Genomic DNA, 27,809 nt, shown 5'->3' on the forward strand with positions numbered 1-27,809 from the left:
CTACTGCCTCAAGTGTGGTACTTGATGTTGCTTGCTTCTATTTATGTTTTTAAATTAAATAAATCGGTCATTTCTTACTGGCAGCATTTTTGTGTATTATGTACATTATACTGTACTTAACTGCAGATATTCATTCCAGTAGCATTATATATATATATATATAATATATATATATATATATATATATATATATATATATATATATATATATATATATTATGGCTGAAGTTAACATACAGTATAAAGTATTCTTCCCCCGTGGAGGAGGTCATCATCTGGACACAGTAAGACTGTTAAATACCTTGAATTTACTACCCAGAGTCATGGGTCATGTGCAATACTCTCATTTCTTATTTATAGTCAAGAAAACTCATTAAATTTATGTATTCTGGGCGAGTTCTTAACTCGGGGCTTTATACTCATAATGCCTTGAAAGCGGCGGCTGAGAGAATACAGCTCTCGCTTCCTGCCCTAAGAATCGCTGGTTCATCCATCTGTGATTGGTTGCTAACTTTACAGTTAGGGACAATGAAGACGGTCGTTTTCTGTACCGTTAAAATGCTTTGCAGTTTGCTGTATCTGCACCGCCCATAACAGGCCATTAGGTACTGGGCCCACTCATTTCATGCCCTGAAAACAGCTCTTATAACTTGTAAACTGGCTCAGTGTTTGTCCCGGTGTAATTGTTGAATCTGGCCTTATAAGCCTACACAAGGTCAAGGTTAGTGACTTGGTGTGTACTAATAACCTTGACTTGACTGGACGAGTGGCTGTTTACAACAGATGCAAGACAAGGCAGTGTGGCGGTTTTGACTGAACTGTACTGTGAGTTTAACAGCACAAAATAGGTGAGTGAGGGGGGAGTGGGTTTTCATGCCGGTCTTTGTTGAACTAACAATAAGGTAAAGGAGATTAGGGATTCTGACTATTTCGTTTTCTATGTGGTTGAAGGATAAGACTGAAGGGTTCAGTGAAAGATGTTGAAATGAGTCTACCAGGAACATGTTAGCACACGCCTGGGGTCACGTGAATTACCGTCCTCACCTTAACCTATGATCTCCTGGACTCCAAAGCTAAACAAACCTGAGGATGACTGTCGTGAATCTTCAGACCAAGTTTCACTTATTTATTTTGAACTCTTCACCAGTTATCGGTCGACTTGACAAGACAAACATTGTGATTGATAGACTTAAGATAACTAGCGGAGTCATATTGATAAGCAAGGCCGGGTATAAGCAGGGAAATGTTAACCGACACACCAGGAAAATGAGGTAGACGAGAGTAATGTGTTGTTTGGCACGAGTGTGTGTGTCGCTCGGCTTGTGTGGATGTTAGCTTTATCTGTTTGTTTATATTTTAAGCTGTACAACTATCATCAGTTACGTTCTTGGCTCATATTGGATGATGCTTGTGTTGGTGGGCCGATATCTTATTTCATATTTATATTATTATTCATTTGGTTTGTATCCAGACGTAGCGTTTTAAAGAGCAGCGTTTATAGTGATGATAGTATTCTGTACAGGGCCAGGCAGGTAGTCGTCAGGGCCGTTATGACAGATATTACTGGTAATTAGGTTTGAGGATTTGTTTATGAAGTGGTGATAATGTTGAGTGCGGCGATAACTGAGTAAATTAAGAGGGTGAGTCACAACCAAACACTTCTCTGCCTCTCTCCCGCAGTCCCCGCTAAACCCCTCAGATAACTTGTAGAAATTGTGGAACACTGGAGGTGAAGAAAATGTGGGAACTTGAGAATAACTTTATTGCCTCGTTAAGAAGATAAGAAGACGTACGAGAATCTTTTATTGTTTGCTTCAGTAAATATTGGAACTTAGGAGTATCTTGTATTGTGGGGTTATAAAAATAGTAAAATTTTAGGATAATTTTTATTACCTGGGGAAGTAAAAAGGAAACGATAGTGAAACCTTTTTTCATTACGTGTTGATAGATGGAGTAATAAACAATCATTTTATAATAGGTAGTGTGAGGTATTGTCTTCAGTTTTAGTCAGGAGTAGTAAAGGAAAAAACACAGAAATTGGTGAAATTATGTTCAATTTAGGGCTCTAACCTTGTATATATCCTTAAAGAACACAAATATATGAACCAGAAATGGGAAAATATTTTAAAGCGTTCTTGAATGTCAGTCACGTAAAGTAATGAACTAGGGAGGTTAGTGTGTGTGTGTGTGTGTAGAGAGATAGAGAGGCCTGTGAGTGAATATTTTGGTGTAGAGTGTGTGTGTACGAGGAACCTACAAGAAATATTTACAGTGGTAAGAGATATGTTACTTACTACGGCGTTTGTCATGCACTCATATTTGTTGTTTATTTTGAGGCTGGGCGGACCGTGTACACTTGAGGCTATCTTCTTGTGGGTCGTCGGTGTAAATGGTTAATTAGTCGTGATCTCTGTTTTTTATCTCAATTATGCCAGAAGGACAACATGAAAATACTGTGCACTGTAAAGACAATTTTGAGGAAATAGACGTTAAAATGTAATCCCCTTTACGTAAATGACCATCAATTAGTGTGTGGAGGGACTGTTGCTGGGGCTGGAGAGATAAAAGTATTATACTGAAGTTTACAAGGTTGGGAGACTGAGTCGGGGAAGGGAATAAGATTTATGAATATAACAAGTAGAATGAAAGTGGAGATGACAGGAAACTGAATCGGGTGAAAAAATGGGTAAGGATATTGTCTACAAGGTTGGGCAAATGAGTCTGGGAATAGATCATTGTCTGTTGATGGCTTGGTGGTGGTGAGGGGGGAGGCGGCGAGGTGACAAGCTGGGTGGGGTGTTTGTTGTCGGCATGGTGACGATGTCACAGGCCATATTTAACGTTGTCAACATTGTCTCGCGCCTGACAATTGGCAGCTGTGTTAGGTGTACCAAGTTTTGAGCTCTGACGTAATGTACAGTTAGGAGGATTTTGTTTTTATCAACTAAATTATGTTTAGCATTATTGTTAATATTGTGTGACGATGCTAAAGCTGTAGGTATTATATATATTTTAGTGCCAGAGTAGAACTAATATTCTTGTTTTATAATAACACCAATAATACAGAACAACAGTTTTTTTTCAGTAGTGGACGTCTCGTTATCTAGGACACTGGTGACAGTGGTGTAAACACTGAAGGTGGGATGTGACACACGTTAGAACAGAGCTTGGTTGTGTGTGTGTGGCGTTAATGTTTATACTATCTCTTTCGACTTAGGTCATGGGTGACGAAGGCGGCGAAGACGGTGATGACGCTGCAGACAGGGGAAGCGCCGGAGGCAGTAGTGGTAGTGGAGACCGACCCGAGGAGGAGCGCAAGATCTCGGTTTCGGTGAAGGAGGCGACGCAGAAATTCAACCGTATGGCCTCGGAGTCACAGTTGCTCTCCTCCTCCCGCGCCTCCTCCAAGAGCAACAGGAGCTCCAGGAGCGACAGGGTGAGTGTTGACTGAGGTTACTGTGGGGGAGAGGGTTGGCCTTGGAGGGGGAGGTCGCTTGCATCCCACACGCTGTGTATTATATCACCATCAATATTTGTTATATGGTGATAGGAGTGTCATGCCCTTCATCTTCCCTCCCACTCACCACTCCTCTCTCAGGTAAAGGTGTCCAGCAATTCTCTTCCGTCTATTCCTCCCTTATGCCTCTTTTTCCTTTTCTCATCAACCTTCTCATGTCCCCTCTATGCTGTCACCTCACTCAAATGTCCTCTTCCTTAACCTTTTCTTTCATTTTCATCCATTCTTGTGCACGTTTTACCCTCTTTAGTCCCCTCTCCTCCAGTATCTGTTTGTCCTTCCTCTTTTTTCTCTGCTCCTCAACTCTTTTCCTCTCTCTCTCTCTCTCCACATCGTCTTACTTTCCCGTTTATGTTTGTCTTCCAAGCCGTAACTCTCCTCATCTTTTTAAATGTAGCTAAAAACCTGACTCAAGATTTCGTAACTCCGGAGATGGTGTGTGAGGTTGTACAGGTGTATTGTAATGTGTACAAGTGTGTGTTCCCTGTTATTGAACATGTACAGCTGATGAGTTATTGAATATGTGCAGGTGTGTTATTGAATATTTACAGGTGTGTTATTGAATACGGACAGATGTGTTATTGAATATATACAGGTGTGGTATTGAATACGGACTGACTGATATGTTATTGAATATGTACAGGTGTGACATGTGTACAGATGTGTTATTAAATATGCACTGATGTTATTAGATATGTAATGGTTAGTTATTGATTATATACAGTTGTGTTATATGTATAGGTGTTTTATGTATACAGGTGTTTTGTTGAATATTTACTGTGTTTTATGTTGTACAAGTGTGTTGCTGAACATGTATAAGTATGATGTGTTCACAGGTGAGTTACTAAGGGGAATTTGTATGAGCATCAGTGAAAGTGACGTGTGTGTGTGCCGTGCCGTTGGGCCGTGGACTGGGATGATAACGGGGGGGCGTCTCATTATCTCTGATAGTCATGACAGTGGTGGTGGTTAGTGTGGTTTAATCCCTGTTGCTCTGGTCTTCACAACACACCCCGTCCCGTCACTTAAAATGCCAGTTAGTTACCCCGGGTGCTTCCTTGTAGCTAGTGGTGCCTGCTGCCACCTGAGTTAACGCCGGGCCCTTGCAACTTGGTGGTGCTATATAGTGTTGATCCGATTCCCATACTACTACTACTTCCGCCACCCCTTCTCCATCTTCCCCTCTCCCAAATTCTTCCTCTTCCCCCAAACCCCTATCCCTCCTCTCCTACTCCTTCCCCTCTCCCAGGTGGACGATACTCCTATACACACCTCAGATAAGGTTTTAAAGTGAATTCAGTTTTACTCATAATTTGTGGGGTTTCGGTTGGGTTCATCTCTGGGATGACATGGGGCCAGGAGCGAAGCCTTGCATGTGTAATCTGGTAAGTGTTTTGTAGATTCTTGCTTCAGGTGTGGTGAGTAATGTGTAGGTATCTCAGGTGTGGTAAGGGCTGCGTATAGGTATCTTGTCTTGGTAAAATTTTAATTCGTGTGTTTATCTGTGTTGGTGCAAGTTTGTTACAAGAATAGGTACATGTTTGTGTAAAGATCGTCTTCTTTAAGTTCATAATATTATTTTTAGCCGCCTTACCCTGCCTTGAAATGAGACTCAGCCACATATACGAACCCGGCATCGTATCGTAGAGAGCTTCCTGTATCCTCAGAAATATGCATCACGTATACTTCCTGCCGAAACTCTTTAGCAAGCTAAACACTGGTGAGGAAAAGTACGAATCTCCTAAAGATTCTCCCCCCAGATTATTGCACGGAGAGATTAACCACCGTATCCTAATCTAACCATGTAGCGTTAGGGTTGCTAATCTTTAGGCGAAGTAAGTAAGTAAGTTAGGGTGGGTGAATCTTCCCTTCACTTTTATCCACATTGCCATGGTTTTCGGCATCTGCTTCATGTGCCACATTGTTATCGATGGTATGGTAGTGTAAAAGGCCTGGGACTTTGTGATAGAAATCCCTTACCAGACCAATCAGGTTCTTAATAAAGGAAAGTCAAGGACCATGGTTTTTTGAGTAATAGCAAACAACCGTTTCAGATTGACATCTCTTTACTATAAAAAATATAGCAAAACTCTGACACTACTCAACAAACAACAAATAATTACGGGAGTCAAGCAATTAATGCAGTCAATAGTTAATGGAGTTAATCAATTAAGGGAAGCAAACAATTAAAGCAATCAAACAATTAATGGGAGTCAGCAATTAATGGATTCAAACAATTAAATGGAGTCAACAATTGATGGACTCGAACAATAAAGGGGAGTCAGCAATTAATGGAATCAAACAATAGAACCAAACAATGAACAGATATTTCCTACGGCAGTGGCCCTGGGGTAAGGTTCTGGAACACTGTGATCCACACTCAGGGTAGGAAAGCGTCCATTCAACTCCACACTCGAGCAACATCTTGAAATGGCAGAACACCGGGGCAAAGACGGAATGAGATGAACTGACGGTCGTGGTATGTGGTAGATGTCCAGAGAATTGACAGTCGATAGGTGAAGGTCTGGGGACACAGCCCACGAGTCCAGGACCTATGATGAGATCATAGCCAGAATTTGACGAACAGCTGGGTAGCTAGATAGTGACTGTATGGCGGCTGGGTTGAATCTGCCGGTGACCCAGATAGACGCTGCCGTTCTCACCTCTGTCCAACTGCCCCAAGTGTCGTCCGCACCAGCAAACGAGCGAGTAAGCAGCGATAACGAGCAGGAAGATAGTTTCCGCCCTTACAGGTAGTGTGACAATATTTCTTGACCCCGGTGCCAGGTTTGTGATGGTCGCGAGGCATATTATATTGTACAGTGTTTGTGTTTGCACAAAACAGTGAATTAGGAGTATTACAGGGAAGAAATGTGATAATAAAACAGCTTAATTTGAACTCTTATGAGGGGGACAATACAATGTAAAAGGTTGAAAGAACCGTGAAGGTCACTGTTTGGTATGGTTTCAGGGGCAAGAGCTTAATCAATACACTGTCGTTCCTCGTATAAAATTAGATTGTGTACTCACTACACTTATCAAATTATACGGGTGTTCTGCGGTAAAATGATTCTCTTACAAGTGTTTTATATATATATATATATATATATATATATATATATATATATATATATATATATATATATATATATATATATATATATATATATTGTATTGACGAAATACATTATACTTAGAGGTAATCACGATATGGAATGGATTGTAGTAACTACTTTTCCTTTATTCTTTATGAAGTTGAAATATTGAGTTAAATTTATATTTTAAAAATTTCATCATAAATTTTGTAGGAATTCCTTACAATTAAGTTTATAAGTATATTGGCGAATTTAATTGACTTTTTCTGTCAAATTGTATAAAATATGAATTTAAAGCCATTACATTATATTCCTGTTTGCAATATTTATGTAGTAGATCCAGATTCCTGACACGTGCTGTACAGTACTGACCTCCAGACAACACCGGATATATGCTTGTCTTTTAATACCGTAGTTTTACTTAGAAGCAAAACTTATAACAGGTTTGTTTTTGGCGAGTGTCTGGGCTTTTAATTATAAATATCCAGCACCATAATTAGGTAAACGAATACATCGATGGATTAAACTTGAGCTGGTCAGTGTTAAGAAATCGCCGAGACGTATTATTACACACAGGTGTACAAGAACATATGTGCAGGTACTAGTTCAGGTGAGGTAATTTCATCATGATAGCAATGTGCATAATCACACCTAAGTTATGTACATAATTAGATCACATCTTTTGTACACATAGATAAGAGAGGCATGTATATACCTCACTCCCATTCTTATAAATATTTCACATAGATTGGTCATCTCCACCGCCATACCAACTCTGATCATGTCATTTTTTTCATTATCATTCGCACAAGTTCAGTTAAATTCATTGTCAAATTACTGTGTAATTTGGCTCTTGAGCGTTACATATAAGGAACCTACAGTATACATATCCCCCACTTGTACTGTTGACGACTAGATGTAAAATACAAGATAGTTTGACCTGTATAAGTCCAGATAGAGTTATACAGTCTTGTGTGAGAACTAACTTTACATTCTTATATACCAAAAAAAAAAATCAACGAGGAAAACGGACCTTAGACAATATCTTTACTATTTAAAAAAAATAATAATAATAATTAATACAAAAATAGACGAACCAGTTTGAAAGGTTGGTATGGTTGGTAATGTAGCGCCTTGTGTAATGATTGTTTTATATTATCTGGATGTGACTAAGTTGCCTCCCATTCTTTAACTCTCTTATATTGTTTTAAATATATTTGGGTGACACTGCACTTGTACGTATAGAGCATGTATAAAACACATACACCCTTACACCGGTACACCCAAACAAGTACATACAGATACGGGTACACCCATAACACAGGTACACTCACACAGATAGAGCCACACCCATACACAGATATTCTCTCACACAGATGTTGATGATGATAATAATAATAATAATAATAATAATAATAATAATAATAATAATAATAATAATAAGAGAAAGAAGAAGAAGAAGAAGAAGAAGAATGGTTGCCCCTCGTGATCGAGGATGGCCGGCCCTAGGGCCACCGAGGCTTGAATTTGTTTAAGGTGTAGAAGCTGCCGCCAACACAACAACCACACCCAAAGTTAACGAGTTGCATGACCTAGTGTCAAGGAATAGTTGGAGAAGACCTGACAACTCGCCAACTGCACTGGCTAACCATTACCCCGGAACACGATCCGCTCATATACAAAGCGCGTATTGGTTTCGTAGTGTAATTACAACAAATTAATGAATGAGACAGTGTTGCCGTGTAGTGAGGATGTGCTACAGTTGTTCAGTGAGTTTTGGAGAACAGATTGTCATTGAACTGTTCTCTGCTGGACGTGCAGAATTGGTTCTTGCTTATTTTGGTTTTCACTTTGAAGTTTACATTCGTGTTGTCTCGGGTCTTTCGCCCGTATTAACCGACCATTTCCTTTCCGGTCATTCCTCATAGAAGTCTGAGTTCGGTTCGGTCATTCCTCCCCTCCCTCTTCCCCCTCCCCCCTCTTCCCCCTCCCCCCCCCTCTTTGTCTGTACCCCATCCAGTCAGGTGTGTGTCGGACATGACGTCATCGTGGATGAAATTTGTATTTGTCACAAGACTACGTACCCAATCAACAAGCAAAGGCAGTAGTGGTGTACCCCTTGTGTTCACCTTGATGAAAGCACGCAGGTACTCGGCTTTTTGGAAAGGGAGGGGAGGTATAGGGGGTTGGGGAAACAAAAGGAAATGGTGGTTTTTTGACCCTTTGTGTTTCGGCTGGGAGTTGAGATGAAAAAAAAAACCCTCACTTTGCTGGGTATTGCCTCAAAGTACACGCCAGGGATCAGTGTTTATGAAGTCCAGATCCTGTCAACATTTGGTAAAGTAAAATTCTCAGAATCTACTTACTGCGTAAATCTAAATTTGGGCTCTTGACTACCGAGGTCTTGATTAAGGTGAACACTTGGGGTTTACAAGCCATGGGAAGTGGTGATTTACCCGTCGCACGCCATCCACCCCACCACGTGATGAACCTGTGATTGAGTGTCGGTAATCTATTCCTGACACTTTATTTTGGTGAATATTACATGAATTTCTATCCCCGTATTATTGAGGAGTCATTTGGAGTGGATTCTGCTGTTTAGGAAGATATTAGACATTGACATGTTGATTAAGGTTGGGGGAACAGAGGCTTGTGGATGAAGTGTGTGCGTGTGGATCAGAGGACGCGGGTGATTCATAAAAGAACTGATTATTTTACTTTTAACAGGATTTAATACGAGTTAAGTATTGGTTTGTTATTCATTATTTTACTTGACTAACAGACGTATGTATTTTACATGCCTAGTCCAGTGGCATGTACTGTATTCTCAAGTTCTTCGATAGAATAAGATTTGTTTTGAACCTCAAGTCAAACTAGTGATAACCCGGTAAATGAGATACTAGATCAAACCAAACAGAGTATGTTGAAAGCATTAAGTATTACTGTTAAGTCCGACGGCTCGTGGCGATCAGAGGTGAGAACGAAACTCCCTCACCTTGATGACCCGTATCTCCTTCATAATTATAAAGTAACACAAGTATATAATGGGGGGTTTAGAACGTCTCTCAGAAGGCTTTTAATATGTAGACACAAAATTAGAGACAATTCAACTTTATTTTCAACCAGTTATAGTAAACCTTCCAGAATATTTTGTAATCGTGTGTAAATAACGCCCGGGTTGTGGTGTATAGAGAAGGTAAGGCACTCGGGTTCAGAGTCTTGCTACTACTGTATGTTACTGAATATAACGTATAGGACGTAGACTATAAAAGATGACTGGTGTAAGGTGCAGTGGTCATAGGCCTTACTTAGAGAGATTCCTTTCCCTCTGGTAGAATCAACCTTAACACGTTTTTGATGAACATGTATTTATGACAAGTTTGGGAAAGGACGATTGTGGTGATGTATAATGATGGTGGGCTAACTTGCTCCCTTTTGTACTAACCGCTCCCCCTTTTTTGTAATAACACCCCCCCCTTGTTTTTCTTCTTCAGAATCTTAATAAAAGGGAGTTAGTAGTTTTGGTACAGTAGTAAGTTGTGGGGCATTTGTTACCATGTAAAACTGGTATGTGAGGCACAGGTGGGGGTTGTGTGAGGCATTGGGAAGGGGCTGTGTGAAGCAGTGATGAGGGCTGTGTGAGGCAATGGTGGGGGTGTGTGAGGCACTGGTGAGGACTGTGTGAGACAGTGATGAGGGCTGTGTGAGGCAGTGATGGGGGCTGTGTGAGGCAGTGGTGGGGGTGGGTGAGGACTGTGTGAGGCAGTGGTGGGGGTGTGTGAGGCACTGGTGAGGACTGTGTGAGGCAGTGGTGGGGTCTGTGAAAGTAAAGCTAAAAAAAAAGTGAACAGTGATAAAATTATTTCCCATTTTCAATACTTGTTTCAGCACCGGGTTGATGTACTCTACGCCTCTTAACCTACATTAGTGAGAGGCACTTTACAACACAACAAGGTCATGCTGATTCCGAATGATGTAGAAACACTGTAGCATAAAGTCTGGTTAATCCCACACAAAGCTAGATTGCTCCCTAACACAATCTCCCACCGACAGTGATTCGTTAACGTCACATTTGCAGCGAAGTAGATGAGTCGCTCGGGAGGGGAAGTATTCGAGTTGTTATATATCCTGAGCAAAGTGGGCAGGGGTGAAGCATTCCAGGCCAACAGTGTCCAACAATTCTTGACTCATCTTTCGTGTTGTTGCTGGACGTGGGTTAAGGATAGATGGGTTTACTGTGGTTGATCTTGTGTCTTCATTCATTTCGAGTCTACATTCATTTCGTTCCCCCTCTATTTAGCTGGAAGTAAAGAAAATGTATGTTGAGTGATACGTAACATTCTTAAGCAAGATTGTGGTCAGCTGGTATTTACTCACCAGTAGGAGGTTATTGATGCTGCCCTTTGTTTTGGGAGTTATCCTGGCTATATCCTTCAGTTACTCTATGAGGGATTATATTATGTTAGGTTAGTGTAGGTCAGGTCAGGTTAAATTAAGGTAGGGTAGGTTAGGTTAAGGTAGGGTATAGGTTAGGTTAAGATGGGGTAGGTTAGAATAAGGTAGGGTAGGTTAGGTTAAGGTAGGGTACATGTTAGGTTAAGATGGGGTAGGGTAGGTTAGGTTAAGGTAGGGTATAGCTTAGGTTAAGATGGGGTAGGTTAGAATAAGGTAGGGTAGGTTAGGTTAAGTAGGGTATAGGTTAGGTTAAGATGGGGTAGGGTAGGTTAGGTTAAGGTAGGGTATAGGTTAGGTTAAGATGGGGTAGGTTAGAATAAGGTAGGGTAGGTTAGGTTAAGGTAGGGTATAGGTTAGGTTAAGATGGGGTAGGTTAGAATAAGGTAGGGTAGGTTAGGTTAAGGTAGGGTATAGGTTAGGTTATCGTTAAGATGTTTAGTCCTCAGGTGAAATAAGCTGGGGTGCCTAATCTTCAGGTGATCCGATAAATATTTTAGGCCTCACGAGACATGTTATGGGGTATTTGTACATTAGAAATGAATGTTGGTGCATCACTGTGGCTTCCCGCCTTATGACCAAGTTTAGCATCGTGATAATGTAGTCATATATTTTGAGGTGATTAACATCTTGGGTATTACTGATCTTTAATTAATGATTCTACCTGGTGTGAATATTATGAGGTGTTCTGAAGGAAAGTCGGCAGTTACTAGCAGGCTGCACGGATGAATAAGCTCGGAGCGTGTGTAAAGTTGTCCCCTCACTGTTGTTAATGAGTGGCCCTCTTATAGCTGTACCTCTTGTTGACGGCTATGGACCATTAGTAAACACTCTGTGATCCTTGTGTAGCTACCTGTTGTTGGTTATGTATTATTATTATTTGTTTTTATTTAGCCGCGGTTAGCAGCTAGTTTATGATCCACATTTAAGTTACGTGTGTTCTTCACTCATTGTTTCATCTGGTTATTTATGACTGACGTGGTAATTGAGATGTTAAATAAAGTACAAGTTGCACGCCACCTGGCAGATGTAACAACATGTACCCTTCGTACAGGAAGCTCGAATGTAATAACGCGCCGTTTGACAGTTAATACAAGAGTGGTAAGAATGATGTGCAGTAACGTTTAGGTCGGTTTGTGATTTTATTAGTTAGGTTTTGTAATGCGCCTCAAACTGTAGCTGTAGTGGAGCTTTGCCTCGTCTACCTCTGTTATACTTTATCTGGTCTGTCTGGTCTTTAATCACTGTAGAAAGTGAGGCTGAAACTGTGAATTTCTTACGAAAATTAACAAATAGAATAAACAGTTTATTAACACGAGAGCTGCACATGGCTGTGTCCTTGAGGCCTGTAGCGTGTCTTGAGGAAGCGTCTGAAGAGCACACTGAGAATCTTGGGAAACTATATACAGTAGTTGGTTTATAATGGCTTCAACAGAGTTTAGCAAATTTATACAGGGTAGTAAAGTATAAGATTACTGTAGACGAATCCTATGAAGATTACTCACCTGGGCTTGTTTCACCTGATGATTAAACACCCTAACGCTAACCTAACCTAACCTAACCTAACCTAACCCAACCCAACCCTAACCTAACCTCTCAGATAGCGTTAGGGTGTTTAATCATCAGGTAAAGGAAGTTAGGCCTGGGATGTCAAGTCTTGAAATGATCCGTCTGTACTATAGATATACTCTATGGTGTGGTGGAAGTAGGTACCGCGTATAGAAGGTAATTGGAGTAAATAAGTTCACAGTTGTGTTAATTTTAGAGAGAGAGTTTTCATCACGCATCCTGACTAATGTTGAATTTAATTTTGTAATGTAAAATATCCAAAATGTTCACTTCACAATTTTGTTGGGCAAGTCGACTAAGTTTTGTGTTAATTAAAAACATATTGCGGATCAGTTCTCGCGTATCTGAATTTGTACTGACTTAAAGCAGACATTCTCTATTTAGTTTCATATTTTATATATATTTAAATGAATAAGTGTATAAGTAATTGAAAATAGCCGAGTTAATGAAAAAAGTAATTGATGTGAATGAAAATAACGAATATAAATAAATTAAATAAATTGCATAAACTTAAAAGTAAGTAGACCAATACAAAAATTACATCGCAATAAACCAGTTAGAAACCCAGGAAATATAAGGAAATGACAAATAAAGTAAAACCATATTGGTATATAAATGCGCACTATCAGCCGGGAATGTAGTGAGCAGGTGTGTATTTGAAGGCCGCCGTTGTATAATTAATATAATGATTTAACACTTGTTGCTGTTGGTAGTCAGGCAATGGTGTGTGGAGTGCTGACTCACACTGCCTTGTCTTTATTTCGTACTCTTGGAGATTAGCCCCGGCTTATTTCACTTTAAAACCAACCTAAACTTACCATAACCTGATTAAGTAAACCTCACCTAACCTGATTAACCTAACTTAATTCTCCCAGGTAACGTTAGGGTGTTTAACCTTTTGTAGGGCAGGGGTTTCTCTCGGCTGAACGAGGCCATCTGGCGTTAGTCTGAATAATGTGTCTTCAAAAGGTTAATCATCATCAGGTGAAATAAGCTGGGGTGGCTCATCTTGAGGTGATCCCGTACTTCGAATCGTAGTTTGGCCAGTCGTATTATTTTAGATGCGACTATAACTTACATCCACTAATACCATATTTCTCGACCTGTAGATAAATGTAAAATGTTTCTCATTTATAGATGGGATACATTATAAAGGCTGGTAGACTATATTGACGAATGTTTGGTCTTAAAGTGGTTCCTGAATGATTGTTTATTAGGGGCAGGGAAAAAACACTTTTATTTGAGTTGCAGGCTGCACTTTTCAGGCATCGTTTGTATGGCTGTAACAAACACCTGTGCAAAATTTCATGCCATTTCATGCATACTTACCCTGCCGCATCGCGAACGACTTTTTGTCAACTTTTAGTGTATACCAAAAATTAGGTGTCATTTAATGTTTTCCAGGATAATGATAAATTTTACATGGGTGACATCGATTTAATTCACATGTTATTTTACAGGTACACCGTATAGAAAATCATTACAAGTTCATATTGAAATTCTTTTTTGTGCGGAACCTTGGCATCATTTTCCTAGACAATAATCTTTGCCTAATATATCCATCTCTCGATTCGTATCCCGTCACTTCAGTGCAAGCTTCAGTCATCACTTTTATGCCTCTCTCGACCGCCTGAGTGCTGTTTGGCCACTTGGGCACCACTAATGGTGTCTCAAGAATGTCATTAACCTGTAGATTTGACAGAGAAGCAATGTAAGGAGGCTCAGTCTTGAGTTCATTCCTCCAGTTAATCATGGAATGATAGTTTTTTGCTTGCCACTTTAGTTTCGGAGTCACCACCTTTCTCATGTTGACTACAGGAGGCACATCCTCATTCCCATCTCCATCTTTACCCTCCTCATCAGTATAGTTTAACAAATTCTCGTCAACAGCAGCATCAGAATCTTCCTCCTCCTCTTCAGATCTGCCAGTGCATTCTTCCTTTTGCTGATTCTCCTCTCTAATTTTTCTTATCATTGAGACAGCTTTTTCTCTAACAGTCATGTCCTCATCTGCACACATACCAAGAAGAAGTTGATCTGTGTGGGCGAAGTATGCATTTCTCTGGACAGCCTTCTTCACTATCGTCTCCTCCTCACTATTCAGGTGTTTCATATATAGCAGGGACTGGAATACGTTCCTTGAGCCGTGTGTTACGTAAGGGTGTATCTTGATGTAAAACCACATTGGAGCACTGAACTTTATTATTGTAATGACAATTCTTTTCAACTCATGGCTGGGTCTTGATGTTGCTACATACAGCCTGAGGATTCTACTCCATAAGGTGTTCCACCTTGACACACAGGGAGGACCTGGCTCAATAGCAGCCAAGTCATCTTCAACAACACCTGTGATAACTCCTTTACAATTCCTATACAGGTATTTCTGATCCCAGGACAGATCTTTCTCCACTTCATCATTAAACACAGGGAAATCAGGGAAACTGACTGGCTGGAAGGCGACAACTGGAAGCTCAGACAAAGACTCCTTGATCTGCTTTCCAATGGGACCACGCCAATGCTCAGGACCACTTGGTTTACCATCATAGTGATAAAAAACTGCGCGGAAAGGCAGCTCATTTCCGTGAAGCTGACATATGAAATAATGGAGCGGGTGACCAAGTAACATTTCAAGATGATGAATGACTCCATTTTCTGATCCTACATTTACATTGGTTCCATCACAACCAACACACACAATGGGCTGCTGGGTTAGATTTTTCTCCACCTGAAACTCGTCAATAGTTTTGGCAATCTGCTTTCCGTGTCCAGTCTTGGGAGTCACATGTGTGAGATATTCATTGCCAGGCTCAACCATGATGACATAATGATCTTTCACCATCATCCTCGAACTCCATTTCTCGGTCTTCTCATTCTTTATCATCACACGAGTGGCGGTCTTCTTACCATCAAAATAGAGTGACGTCAAATTATCTAAACTAGCCATCTCAATTTCTTGCCTCTTAAATCGGTATTTTTGTCTCGCATCCCGCAGCTTATGTGGTCCAATAACCTGACTCTTGTCATCCTTTGTGATAATGCCATAGTCAGTTAAGGTGGCAGTAGCAATGGCAGCTCCAGCATAATCACTAATCAAGTATCGGTCACAAGCGGCAGCCAGTGTAGGGAGTCTTGTTCGGTTCTGTGAACTGGTGTCTGTCAGAGCCCTTGGATCAGGGACAAAATCAGCATCAGTATTGACGAGAGAAATATCTCTTGAATCATCTGAATTATCCTCAACATAAGGAATATCTCCAGCTACCAGATATCTATGTTTTTGCTCAAGCTGTCTCCTAACTCTGTCCGCATCATGCTTCTCTCTTGCCGTCACTCTGTCCCACATCTTCGTCACTTTCATGTCAACCCCTGCAATCTTCATCTTCCTATCACCTCGCTGGTCAAGGAAAAGACAACTTAAATGAAATAAGAGATATGAAAAAAAAGTTGATAAACACTGAACAGAACATTGCACCGCCACAGCGGCTGTTTGGCTAGTACTGTAGGTAAATTTAAAAATTTCAGTAGAAAATGCGGCAGACTAAACCTCGACATATCAGCTTCAAATTTGGCATGGAGTCTTAGATATGTATAAGGAACAATGCCTGAAGAGTGCAGCTTTGAGCAAAATTTCACTGCCCCTATTTGTTTATGCTGTCATGGTAACAGTAAATAGTGTGAAATATTTAAGTGAGTTTTTGTGCTGCACTGTGGGTATAAAGACTGGTTTGTGTGTGTGTGTGTGTGTGTGTGTGTGTGTGGAGAGAGAGAGAGAGAGAAAGACCCTGTGTGAATTTCTTTTCTTTTTCATACTAGGCCCCTTGACATAAAGCTTGACCTGTCATTTATTCTAAACAAACTGTTGAATTTTTTTCTAAAATGACCCATTTTGTACATGAAGCTTTTATATGTATTAGATAAATGACAGGTTGTGTGCCTCCTCTTGGTGGATAATCTTGTAAAGCTGTGGCCGAGGAGGACCTGGCTCAGTACAGGCCCGTCAGACACACGTAGTTTATCCGGTAGACACATTTTATTGTTTTGTTAATGCTGTGCCACGGGCGGATGTAAATGCTTTTAAGGCACACCAAGTAAATAAAACGGTGTTCACTTATCTCACTGGACGTTATGACTCGACAGTTCCCGATTTTGCGAGAGGTCAGTAAAGTCACTAAATATGTTTAGTGCAGTAAATTAATTAATGTTAATAAGTCGTATGAAGTATTATCATTACCTAATAAGTAAAATCTCACTTCACTGCTTTTATTGTTATTGAAAAAATATTAAAATTAAAAAAAAAAGTCTTACCCCCGAATCATAACCTGATGACTAATGAATTATAGTACCAGGCACACGTGTAATGAGGATAACACATCCCTGGACAGTCGTACCTCTGTCCGTCTTCTAAACCTTTAATTGTCTTTCTCTGAATTAAAAAAAACTTAATCCTTATAGCAAATTTTACCAGCATTGTTTATCTTTTAGTATAATTTTTGGTTACACACAAATACACACCATTGCTGTGCCCACTTGGCAAAATCGGTGTATCTTTTTCTCCCTCTGAATAAGAGTTATAATAGCACCATTAATAAGTAGAAGAGGTGTGGCGGGCTAGTGGATACAGCTCTCGCCTTATATTCAAGGGATCTCTGGTTCGTGTTCGGGGCATTCCCAGCTCACCCAGCTGTGAGTGTGGGTACCTAATTTTGCAGTTTGGGTAAAGAAGGCGGTCGAATGAAGTGCTGGACACAAAAACCTTCTTATGTACTGAAGATTTAGTATACAGTGTACTGTATCTGCATAGCTCCTGTGGGACCCACGGTTACCTTCCTCAGTCCACCTTACCTTTGTCTTCGTTTCCGTGGTCGTCACGTTCCTCTTCCAAAAGAGAAAAACGTGTTTGTACCCTTCACTGGTCCTGCCTTCTTCACTACCTGTTTAGTACCACCTTCCTTTATCACCTTCTACCAGCCTGTCGGCCTCACATTCTTCCCTCAGAGAGACACAAAGCTGTTCCAAGTTGAAAATATTGCTAGTCACAATTTCTATTACTGCCCCTCTGTAAGCCCACCCAGACTAGTGGTGCACTTGACTGTGGTCAGAGCCTCACATGCCGTCAAGAAAATTATGTAAGAAATATACTGTAGCCGCTATGTATTCTGCATCTCCGTGGTTTCAGTACTCAGGAGGTAGCAGTAGCAGGTCGTGGGTCATGTATGATAACCTGTCTCCACGACGCATGCGTCAATAATAACTTTGACTCACAACTTGAACTCTAGCGTCACAGTATACTTGAACCCCCACAAAAAATAGACACTTTAGTAGTTGAATCAGAAGTACGACAAGTGAACATCTGTGTTGTTGAGAGGAGTAACACTTTTTGTTTGGTCAGGTTAACTAAGAGAACACCTGAATGGTCAAGTGGGAGGGAACTTGAAGGAGCACTTAACTCGAGTTAGAAGTTAATTCCGCACTTGAATAGTCGAGGGAGGAGTATCTTGGACAGGCACTTGTACACACACCTACTTGAGCAGAGGTTACCGCCGCCGTGCCCACAGTCTGCCCAGCCAGTAATAAACTAATTGTAACTTCTCTTAAAATGGAAAAGCTGTTTAGTGCAAGCATTTATGTTGGTATCACTGCACGCTAACATCAGTGTGTGTGTGTGTGTGTGTGTGTGTGTGTGTGTGTGTATTTTGATATTTCTCAATTTGTCCGTTATACTTATCATAATTGTTACATTTCTTTACTTAAGAAGTGAGTCGTTTATCTTATTAATGTGATTTATTTGTGTTTGAATGCGTTTTATCTGCCTCTATTATTCCCCCCCCCCCTCCTCTTTCCTCGTAGTCCTTATTTTCTATATCCTTTTGTATCTTTTACTCCCTCCATCCTTCCCTTGTGCCCTCTCCCTTCTCTCGCGCCATCGGTCGAGGTGAAGATATCGCGTACCCGCAATTGTTTCTTTTGTTGTGGTGTTGTGTGTTGGTGGTGAGTGGGCGGCCTCATGATAGCCAGGGAAGGTGGCGGTGTTCATTACTCCCACTTCTGCTAAGTTAATGTCTTCGGCAATTAAAAATGTGTTGTGGTAGTAGTTTGTAGTTTAGGAAGGATGGTTAGTTACAGGGGCAGTTAGGTGAGGGAGAGAGAGGTAGGGAAGAAAAATATCCGAACCCTGGCGACACTTGGGCCAGTGGGTGGGTGCGCCGCTGCTCAAGCCGACGACAAGGTGTTTGGCCAGTCAAGACACTTGTCCTATTATTTAAACTGATAGCGCGTGTCAGCCACTGATAAGCCAAGTCGGGGACTGGGCGCGGCGGGGGCGTGCGGCGAGCTTTGTGCGACCGGCAGAGGGGACATTAGAATTTTTATGTGGCCCATGATAATGCTGGCCGACCTGCCCTCCCGCCCGCACGACACCCAGCCAGTCAGTCAGCCACCCAGCCTGCGTTCCACAGCCAGCTACCCAGCGTTCTACAAACAGCCAGCTACCCAACGTTCTACAGTCAGCCAGCCAGCAAGCTATCCAGCACTCCACAGCCAACCACCCACTACAAGTGATCCTTTCAAGACATCCATCCATCCATCCAGCCAGTCTGCCTTTTACAGCCAATTACTCAACCCTCTACCAACAGCCAACCAGCCAGCTTCTTCACTCACCCAGACAGCCACCCTCCCGCCTTTCTTCAGCCACTCACCCAGACAGCCACCCTCCCGCCTTTCTTCAGCGAGTCAGCCACATCCATCCATTCTTAGTCAGTGAATTTTGCACCACGCTCAGCCACTCACCCACCCTTCCACTGTCAGTGAACCAATGAGCTTTACACGACAGCCAGCCATCCAGTTGGTCAGTAAACCTCACAAGACATCCATCAAGCAAACCTTATATATGCAGTCAGTCAGTCAAGTCGGTGAACTTTACATAACGTAGTCAAGTCAGTGAACTTTACACTACACAGTCAAGTCGATGAACTTTACACTACACAGTCAAGTCGATGAACTTTACACAAAACACATCCAATCAGTGAACTTTACATAACACACAGCCAGTCATTGAACCTTACATAACACACAGTCAGTCATATCAGTGAACTTGACACAACACAGCCAGTCAGTGAGCTTTACACAACACACAGCCAGTCAAGTCAGTAAACTTTACATAACACAGTCAAGTCAGTGAACTTTACATAACACACAGCCATTCAGTGAACTTTACATAACACACAGCCGATCAGTGAACTTTACGCGACAACCAACCAACCAGTTAACTAGTGATCCATGGATGACATTCGTTCAATCAGCAACCAGCCAATGTGCCAACCAACCTACTAACCAGCCAATCATCTGCCAGCAAGCAAGAAGGCAAGACATTTATCCTGCCAGACACAGCCAGGGCCAGCTCGCGAGCCCAAGACTATCATGGCCATCGTAGCCCTAACCCTCCCCTCACAACACTGGGTTATTGATACCTCCTCGCTGGTGCTAGCCCGGGATGGACGACTCCTTCCAGTATAAGTGATTGTGGGGTTCACTGTGACCTTGCTGGGGGAGGGGGTCACAACACACTCGCTTATACTGCCACTTGGCTTACAAAAAAACAGTAATGGACGAACCAGTTATTTTTATTGTGTGTGTGTGTGTGTGTGTGTGTGTGTTTTATTTTTTATCATTTGCTCATGACATTGTTCTTCTTACTAGTGGACTGCTTCGTTGGTACAAAAAAAATATCACCTCAACAATGGTCAATGAGAACATGTTTTGTTCTTTTACACACACACGCACACACACACGAGGTTTTTTCTCACAGTTGAAAATCCGTATTACAAGGGGCACTAAAGATGGATGTTCCACTAACGTGTTGTGTGAGATACTGGCAAGTGTTGTGTTGGTTGGCTAGGTGATGCAGGCAGGTGAGGTGACCGCCACATGTCCTGCCCTGCCCTTGTCACCACCACCGCCACAATCTTCACCCCAACTATACTACCCCATCTTCACTACTACTACCACCACAGCAGTAGTACCACCTTCGTCTTTCTCTCTAGTTTCATTTGATCTCAAGTATGACTAAAGTGATGACAAAATGAAAGGAGTTTTTAACAGTGTCATTTTCGTTGGTAAACTGTAAGGTGGCTCGAGAGACCAACACGGTGTCAGCAGTGGTTTCATTTCTGAGCCTGTCTGACTTTGCGTGTAGATGATCAAGCACAAGGTCACGGTCCGGGTTGATGGTTTTCCAGGTGAGTGTGTTGATTTGGCCTTTCTTTTTAATTTTCATAAGCATTAGATTGGATTAATTTAAATTTGGTTACGTAATGCAAAAATTTAAGTCATGTTTTATAACCCCCCCAAAAAAAATAAAAATTACATTAAGGTAGCAATTATGTTACCATAGTTAAGGAAAGAAACGTTTAGATTAGAAAGAAGTCTTGTCTCTTTTATGAAGACTACAGTAAAAGATTCCATGACCTCTACTCTTAAAGTTAATAGAAATAAAAACTTTCACTGATCAACACCTCCCTACCGTCTCTTCTCCACCCACCATCACTACCACCACCAACCATCTCTCTTCCTCGTCTACCACCATCACTACCACACACAATTATCTTTTCTCCCTATCCGTTACCACCACCATCCTCGCCACCCCCACACACCACTACTCGCCACCCACCCACACAGTAATCTCGTACTCTGTTCTTGTTCTAATCGCAGTTCTCCTTGTTTGGTGTGCTCTTCCTCCACGTCTCTCCTTCCTACTTTCCGTGGCCTCCTCCTTGCTCTCCACGCCACCGTTCTTGCTACACTTACTCATCTTGGTCTACACTTTCTTCTATGGTTAGATTTGATCAGTCCAGTACGTGCCCAGTGTGGCCTGACTGATAATGTTTTTCGTGCGTGAGGGATGTAATATTAAGTGATCAATTCTCTGTGTCTCTAACTTATGGTCTGGGGAAGGTACCCATAAGGGGAATTATTACTAACAAAGTGACCTATTTTTAAGACTCCTTCTAAATACACCATGAAAACGAAAGATTTATATATTTAATTAGTTATTTGGTATAAAAGAGAAGCTTACTTTTCTTGGGTCGTCTTACATCCGTTCGTCTGTCTTCCTCATGGCTACGATTTTAGGGAAGCTATACAACCACGGGACTTGGGTAAACATAATATATGATGTGGGTTAGAGTACTGTCGACGTGGATACTGTGTATGTCACCTACCCCACAGGTGTATTCACGTCTACGGTACTCTGACCCACATCATATATTATGTTTACCCAAGTCCCGTGGTTGTTGCTGCGTATAGCTTCCCTAAAATCGCAGTCATGAGTTTACCATGTTGAGTTTATATATGTAATTTGTTGGGAGATCTTGTTTTCATTCGTTTCGATATTTATCGTTCAATTCACCATCTGAAAGACGAAGGGAATTAAGGTTTTCATCTGCTAATCTGTATAGTTGGAGCAACAGTAGTGTTCACCTGCAGGTTAAACCATTGCAGTATCATAAACATCCACAAACAGCGATATACAGTATATAGTATACAGCCACAGGAACAGTGGTAGTAATAGTAGCAGCAGCATTACCACAGGTTGAAACAACCCCAGTTGAAGGTACACCATCTATCACGGCTGAAGAAGTACAGAAGGTGCAGCAACATCCATCGTAAATGGAACAGAAACAAAGACAATTAATCGCATCAGCAACGGGTGAATATAAAACAACAGTAACCACAGCAACAGATTGAGCCTAATTGGGGGGTTGGGGCAAGACAAATGGGGATGTGGGGGTAGGTATAGTTAGAACCTCAATAGGAGGACGGGACCTGCGACTCTAGCCAGCTGGGGGAACAACGGGGCGAGCGACGGCGACAGACCCAACACATCTCTTATTTATCAAACTATGTACAGGTATTCCCACCACCTCACACGCCACGACCACACACACATCCCGCCTGATGGCAGCCTCGATCCTCGCTTGTCGTGCTCATTTTTGCTACTGGGTTTGCCAGTGCTGAATTACCCCGCTGTACTGACACCACACTGTGCTGGCGAATAATCGCCATGCTCCTCCATTCAAAACAAGAGACAGTTGAGTTTCTTCAAATTCTTCTCCATCTTTTGGATATTGTAGACTACAGTGGTAACTCCTGCGAGTCGAGTGAAAATAATTTGACAATTATTATAATTATCCGTGTGGGAGACTAATGGGTATGAGTAGAATCCGTCTTGGAATGGTACATCAAAACGGTACTGGGTTATCTACCCAATGTGTGTGTGTGTGTGTGTGTGTGTGTCTGCTCACAGTGTATGCGAGTGTTTGTGTTCTCGAAAGCAACCATATAGTGAATCATAGGCATACTGGTTGCAATATTTTGTTTGTAATTAAATGCAGAGTTATGCCAAAATTCAGTCATTATAGAACCTTGTGTTTACTATCACACTGTTTATAATATCTCAATGGTCCCCAGTGTTGATGCAGGTACAGTCACCTTTTAGTATATATATATATATATATATATATATATATATATATATATATATATATATATATATATATATATATATATATATATATATATATAATATTACTTTCTCGGCAGTCAGCTTAGATAGCCACTATATATACATTAAAGCTGTTCTTGTCCTTGTGGTGAAGTGTATCTTGTACCCTGATGTTCACCACCATGGCGGGGTGTTATGTCGGCCACTTCAGACAACACTGTTTTGGGTAACCACAACACAACACTAAACATACACTTGTAAAGGAGTCAGACCTGCACTCCTACAAGTCACTCTATATATCGCCCAAATGTTGTTAAGTGAACTATTGAAGAGGAATTATAATAATTATAAATGGTAAATGGTGTTGTTAGAGAGTGCAGTACTGATGTATTTACTGTTGTATCACGTGGGTGTTGAATAAGAAAAAAGAAACGACTCTTACCGATTACGAGTCAGAATCTGTGTTGGTGGGTCGCTTAATCTGGACCCTGACTGGAATTGTCGTTAAATAAGTCTCTTTGTCTCATGAACTGGCAGTCAGATGTATGTAAACTGATCGTCCAAAGAGTTTGTTTGTTGGTTATGCGATTGGCCGAGTGGGTGTTGCAATTATTTAAGGCGTTGGTAAGTTATTCACCCCCTAATTTATTTATCTGCCACGATACAACAGTGGCCCCTCAATAAGTCACGAGTGCTAGTGTTTTTTTTTATTATTATTTTTCTACTAGATTAATTCAACGAGCGGGTGGTGACGGTGGGGGGTAGTTTGGTTTTAAAGGCGTGTGCTCAGAACCTGTGCGCTGGCTGTGTTGGTCACTGGCTCTCGTTTGTATAGTCCCCCTCCCTACCCACACCTGAGGGATGTATAAGTTAGCTCTGTTGTGTTGTTCTTACCGTTCATGACACACAAACTTCTTAAGATTTTAAAAATAAATTGTCACAAGTTTAGAGTATAAAAGACTATATATATATATATATATATATATATATATATATATATATATATATATATATATATATATATATATATATATATATATATATTATATATATATATATATTATATATATATATATATATATATATATATATATATATATATATATATATATATATATATATATATAAGTGGTAGACGTACACATCCCAGGATACCTATATTGGCAGGTGGGCATTAACGGGCAGCAAGAGTTAAGGCTATCAAATACCAATTTAGGGTAGTGGCACAAGAGCCGCTTAGGAGCGAGTCATTAAACATTGTGGTTATCAGAGCGTCCTGAGCGAGGCGCCCTGCGGTACGCCGTAGCCAGCACCTACACTCTTGGTTTTTGTCGTAGCCGAAAGTGAGATGGTCAGGGGAGTGGGGCGCCCTCCTCCTTGTTAGAGGCAGGAGATACGAGTGCCTTAGTGTAAAGTGACAGCTGCTGGAGGACGTAGGAGAGTAATGGTATCACCAAACGCCGCTCATCTACTTTGCTTTTGTCAACCACGGTGCTTAGGGTTGATAAAGGCCATGTCTGGTTGATCCATCGGTCCACTAAACTAGATTGAGGTGTCAGGTTTCATCTGTGACGACAAGGGGTAGTGTGCGTGGAGACGGCCATGGCGTCATATTCGTACGAATATGGTGAACTTTGATGGGAAGGTTGAACTAGAACTAGTTGAGGACACTCCGTACAGCTCACAGTATGCAGTGATGTTAACATTATCCACCTTCTCTTCTCTCATTCACTTAGGCACACGCGGCCTCAACACCAGAGAGGGAGAGAGAGAATTTATTTTACCACTGAATGATATATCTTTATGATCGGTATTTTGTGTGTGTGTGTGTTATAGAGTTATGTGCTATAGGGGATGGTCGACAAATACCTCCACTAATAATTATTTTCTCTGTCCACAGGATGACGACGACTCCACGTCTATACTCTCGGTAAGTCAGTCGTCTGTTTTTATGTGATTGGACGCATTTTGAAGTTTGCGCCATTTTCTATCAGTATTGTTTGTCTTTTTTTTTATCAAGTATATAACTCATGGACCGAAAGCCGAGTTAATATGACCATGTTAACTGGAAGAACTGAACCTGTTTTGTTCTCTCCAAGGTGTGAGTAACTAGTAACTAGGATGTTAATATTATCAAATGTATCCAGTATATACAGTCATAAATTTCCCACTAAAGAATCTCTTGTAGTAACATTTATAGTGATTTTGACTCCTAGTGTTGGGTCTGTACCTCGTGTACCGTGATGAGATGTGTCCTAGTGAATCATTATTCTTTTAAACCTTTGTAATATCCACCACAAAAATTATCTCACTCATTCTACAGTATATCCTTGAATGATTGTGCTCATAGTAATGTAAGGCTGTTTCCAAAGTATAAGCAACAAGGCTTACGGAAATTCATACTTAGTCAACATAGGTCGTACTACACAGTCTCTTGGTAAGGTACACTGAGGGATATGTAAGGTGTAACTAGTTTATGGATCCCACTCCTAATGTTCTTCAGGAGTTTGGACGAATTTTGCTCCCATTGCAACTGGAGCTTCAACTTCGCCCATTCACTTGTGTTGACAATATTTGGCAAAACAGTCGTTTGGCTATGGAATTCTTCATATCCCACTCTGTACTTACAAAGATTTCGGGAAGGTTCAACCTTACCTGTCTTAAAGTAGGACAGTCTGCTACTGACAGTGGAACCACAGCTGAAACCAAGACACTTTCGACATTCACTTTATGTAACCATGGCCGACCTACTATTAAAACAAATGTGTCTCGTGTCAAGCTATTTTGCAACATCTTCTCTACATTGTACTTAGTTTCTATCCTCCTCTCTGACCTTAACAACAGTTACCACAGTGTAAGATAAAGAGAGTCCTGTAGGGACAATGTTTGATCTTGGGAGCAATGTCTCCATGCACCTGTTTCTTACCATCTCATGCAAACATCTAAATTTTATACCTGTCTAGTATTTTCTATTCTTTAGTCTCGATCCAAACAAGGCTCCAGGAATTGGTAGTATCACGCCTCTCATCCTCTAAAAATGTGCATCTGATCTTGCTCCTGTTCCCACAAATATCTTACCTCTTGGTCGCTATTTTTCGCCCAGCCTACCCCCAGTTCGCCCAAACTTAATGGGCTGACTTCACAGTTGGGTGAGTGAATGCTACCGAGTGCACTGCCGACCACACCTCAGGGGAGGGGGCATTTGTGTACCAAAGACTTGGTGGAGGTACAGTGTGCAATGTCCAGCCAATACCCAAAAAAAGTTTTACACTCACCTCAATCATGTATAAAAGTCGTGGACTTGGTCATAAACAAACAGCTACTCAAACACCTTGAAAATCACCAATATCTCTCTGAAAACTTTGCCGAATCTTGTCTTGATGCCTTTCATTAGTGTAAAACTAAGTGTGGTCTGGCATGAAGCTCTTCTTACCAAACAAAAATATTTTGACCTTCCAGGTGTTTCAGTTTTTTGGCCTTGAGGTTCACATCTTGCTCCTACCCTCTTCCTTCTCCATAGTAATTACCTCCTCTCCACACCTTCCAGCAACACACATTCTATTCGTGGTGAAACAAACTTACACAGAGGTTTATCCTGCAGCTTCGGTGCCCACCACTAGTTCGGTATGTAAGTAATTGATAGGTTTAATTGAGTTCGATATTGGTGCTTCTTCCCGGCAGTTTGGCGCGGACGGGCAGGAGTGGATGGTGGCGGCTGCCAAGAGTGACTTCAACGAGATCCTGAGACTTCTCAAGATTCACCCGACCCTCGCCAGATACAAGGTAAGGGAAGTCTTCACCATTATTGGCCTTCCATCAGCTGCGAATTTAATGTCAGTTGTTTGGTTAATACTACATATGCTTCTCCGGTGTGTTTTTTTTTTCATATTTATATGCAGTTTGTTTTCTGTAATAAGATTAAGAAAATAGTTTGTTGTTCAGCGTGATTGGTTTATTTTCGAGCATGTTTTTCCTATATTTATGAACCATCCTCCATTTGAAGGCATTTTCCTCTTTTAATGTTTATCCTCAATAATAACACTGGTACCAATATCAAACGACGTGTTATCGTATTCGAATTAAAATCTCCCATATTGACTAAGATTTGAATTTATACACAAATGTTATATAATTGATCGACTGCTGAGGAACTCATAACACACAACTGTGACTGTTATTAGTTATCAGTGGTGTAGATACAGCAGCTTCGTCGGTAGTCTTTACTGAGATGATGTACAGGGTGTCCATAAATGATTACCCTGTGAAAACATGAGAGCAAACTGTTTTTAGGGTAATCATTTATGGACACCCTGTAGATCTTTATAGAGCAGCCGATCCTAGATAACAGTTGTGAGATTAATTAATTATTGTAGTTGTGATCAGTTGTGTTTATCTGTGACAAGAACACAGTTACCATGAACTTAGGTGATGTAGATGTGTCCGGTGTCGCGTGTCCGTCTCTGTGTTTCGAGACGTAAACCTTCCAGACATGATGAAACCTCCTTGTTTAAAAATCTGTTTATATTTCGATTCTGTAAGGCTGTTTCGTTACGTGTGTGGGATAGTACCAGGCAACCTTTTGTAAAATCGGCCAGTGTGAGGTGTTAATTAAATTTGTTAGTTGTACACAAAAGGTACTGTACAAGCTGAACCAACGTGAACTGGTTTGACAACTTTTAAG

At 41.1% G+C, this 27,809-nt stretch overlaps 1 protein-coding gene across 1 annotated transcript in view; it reads left to right on the forward strand.

Moving 5' to 3' along the window:
* The window catches only part of LOC121871921 (pollen-specific leucine-rich repeat extensin-like protein 2), a 51,189-nt gene extending 23,583 nt beyond the window's left edge, over nt 1–27,606 (forward strand). The window contains exons 3-6 of the mRNA XM_042374522.1: nt 3,218–3,436; nt 25,029–25,058; nt 26,810–26,911; nt 27,532–27,606. Of these exons, the coding sequence (XP_042230456.1) occupies nt 3,218–3,436; nt 25,029–25,058; nt 26,810–26,911; nt 27,532–27,606 (426 nt within the window). The remainder of the gene's footprint in view (nt 1–3,217; nt 3,437–25,028; nt 25,059–26,809; nt 26,912–27,531) is intronic.
* Nucleotides 27,607–27,809: the final 203 nt, after the last annotated feature.

The sequence above is a fragment of the Homarus americanus genome, unplaced genomic scaffold (assembly GCF_018991925.1).
Source record: "Homarus americanus isolate GMGI-L3 unplaced genomic scaffold, GMGI_Hamer_2.0 scaffold34345, whole genome shotgun sequence".
NCBI lineage: Eukaryota > Metazoa > Arthropoda > Malacostraca > Decapoda > Nephropidae > Homarus > Homarus americanus.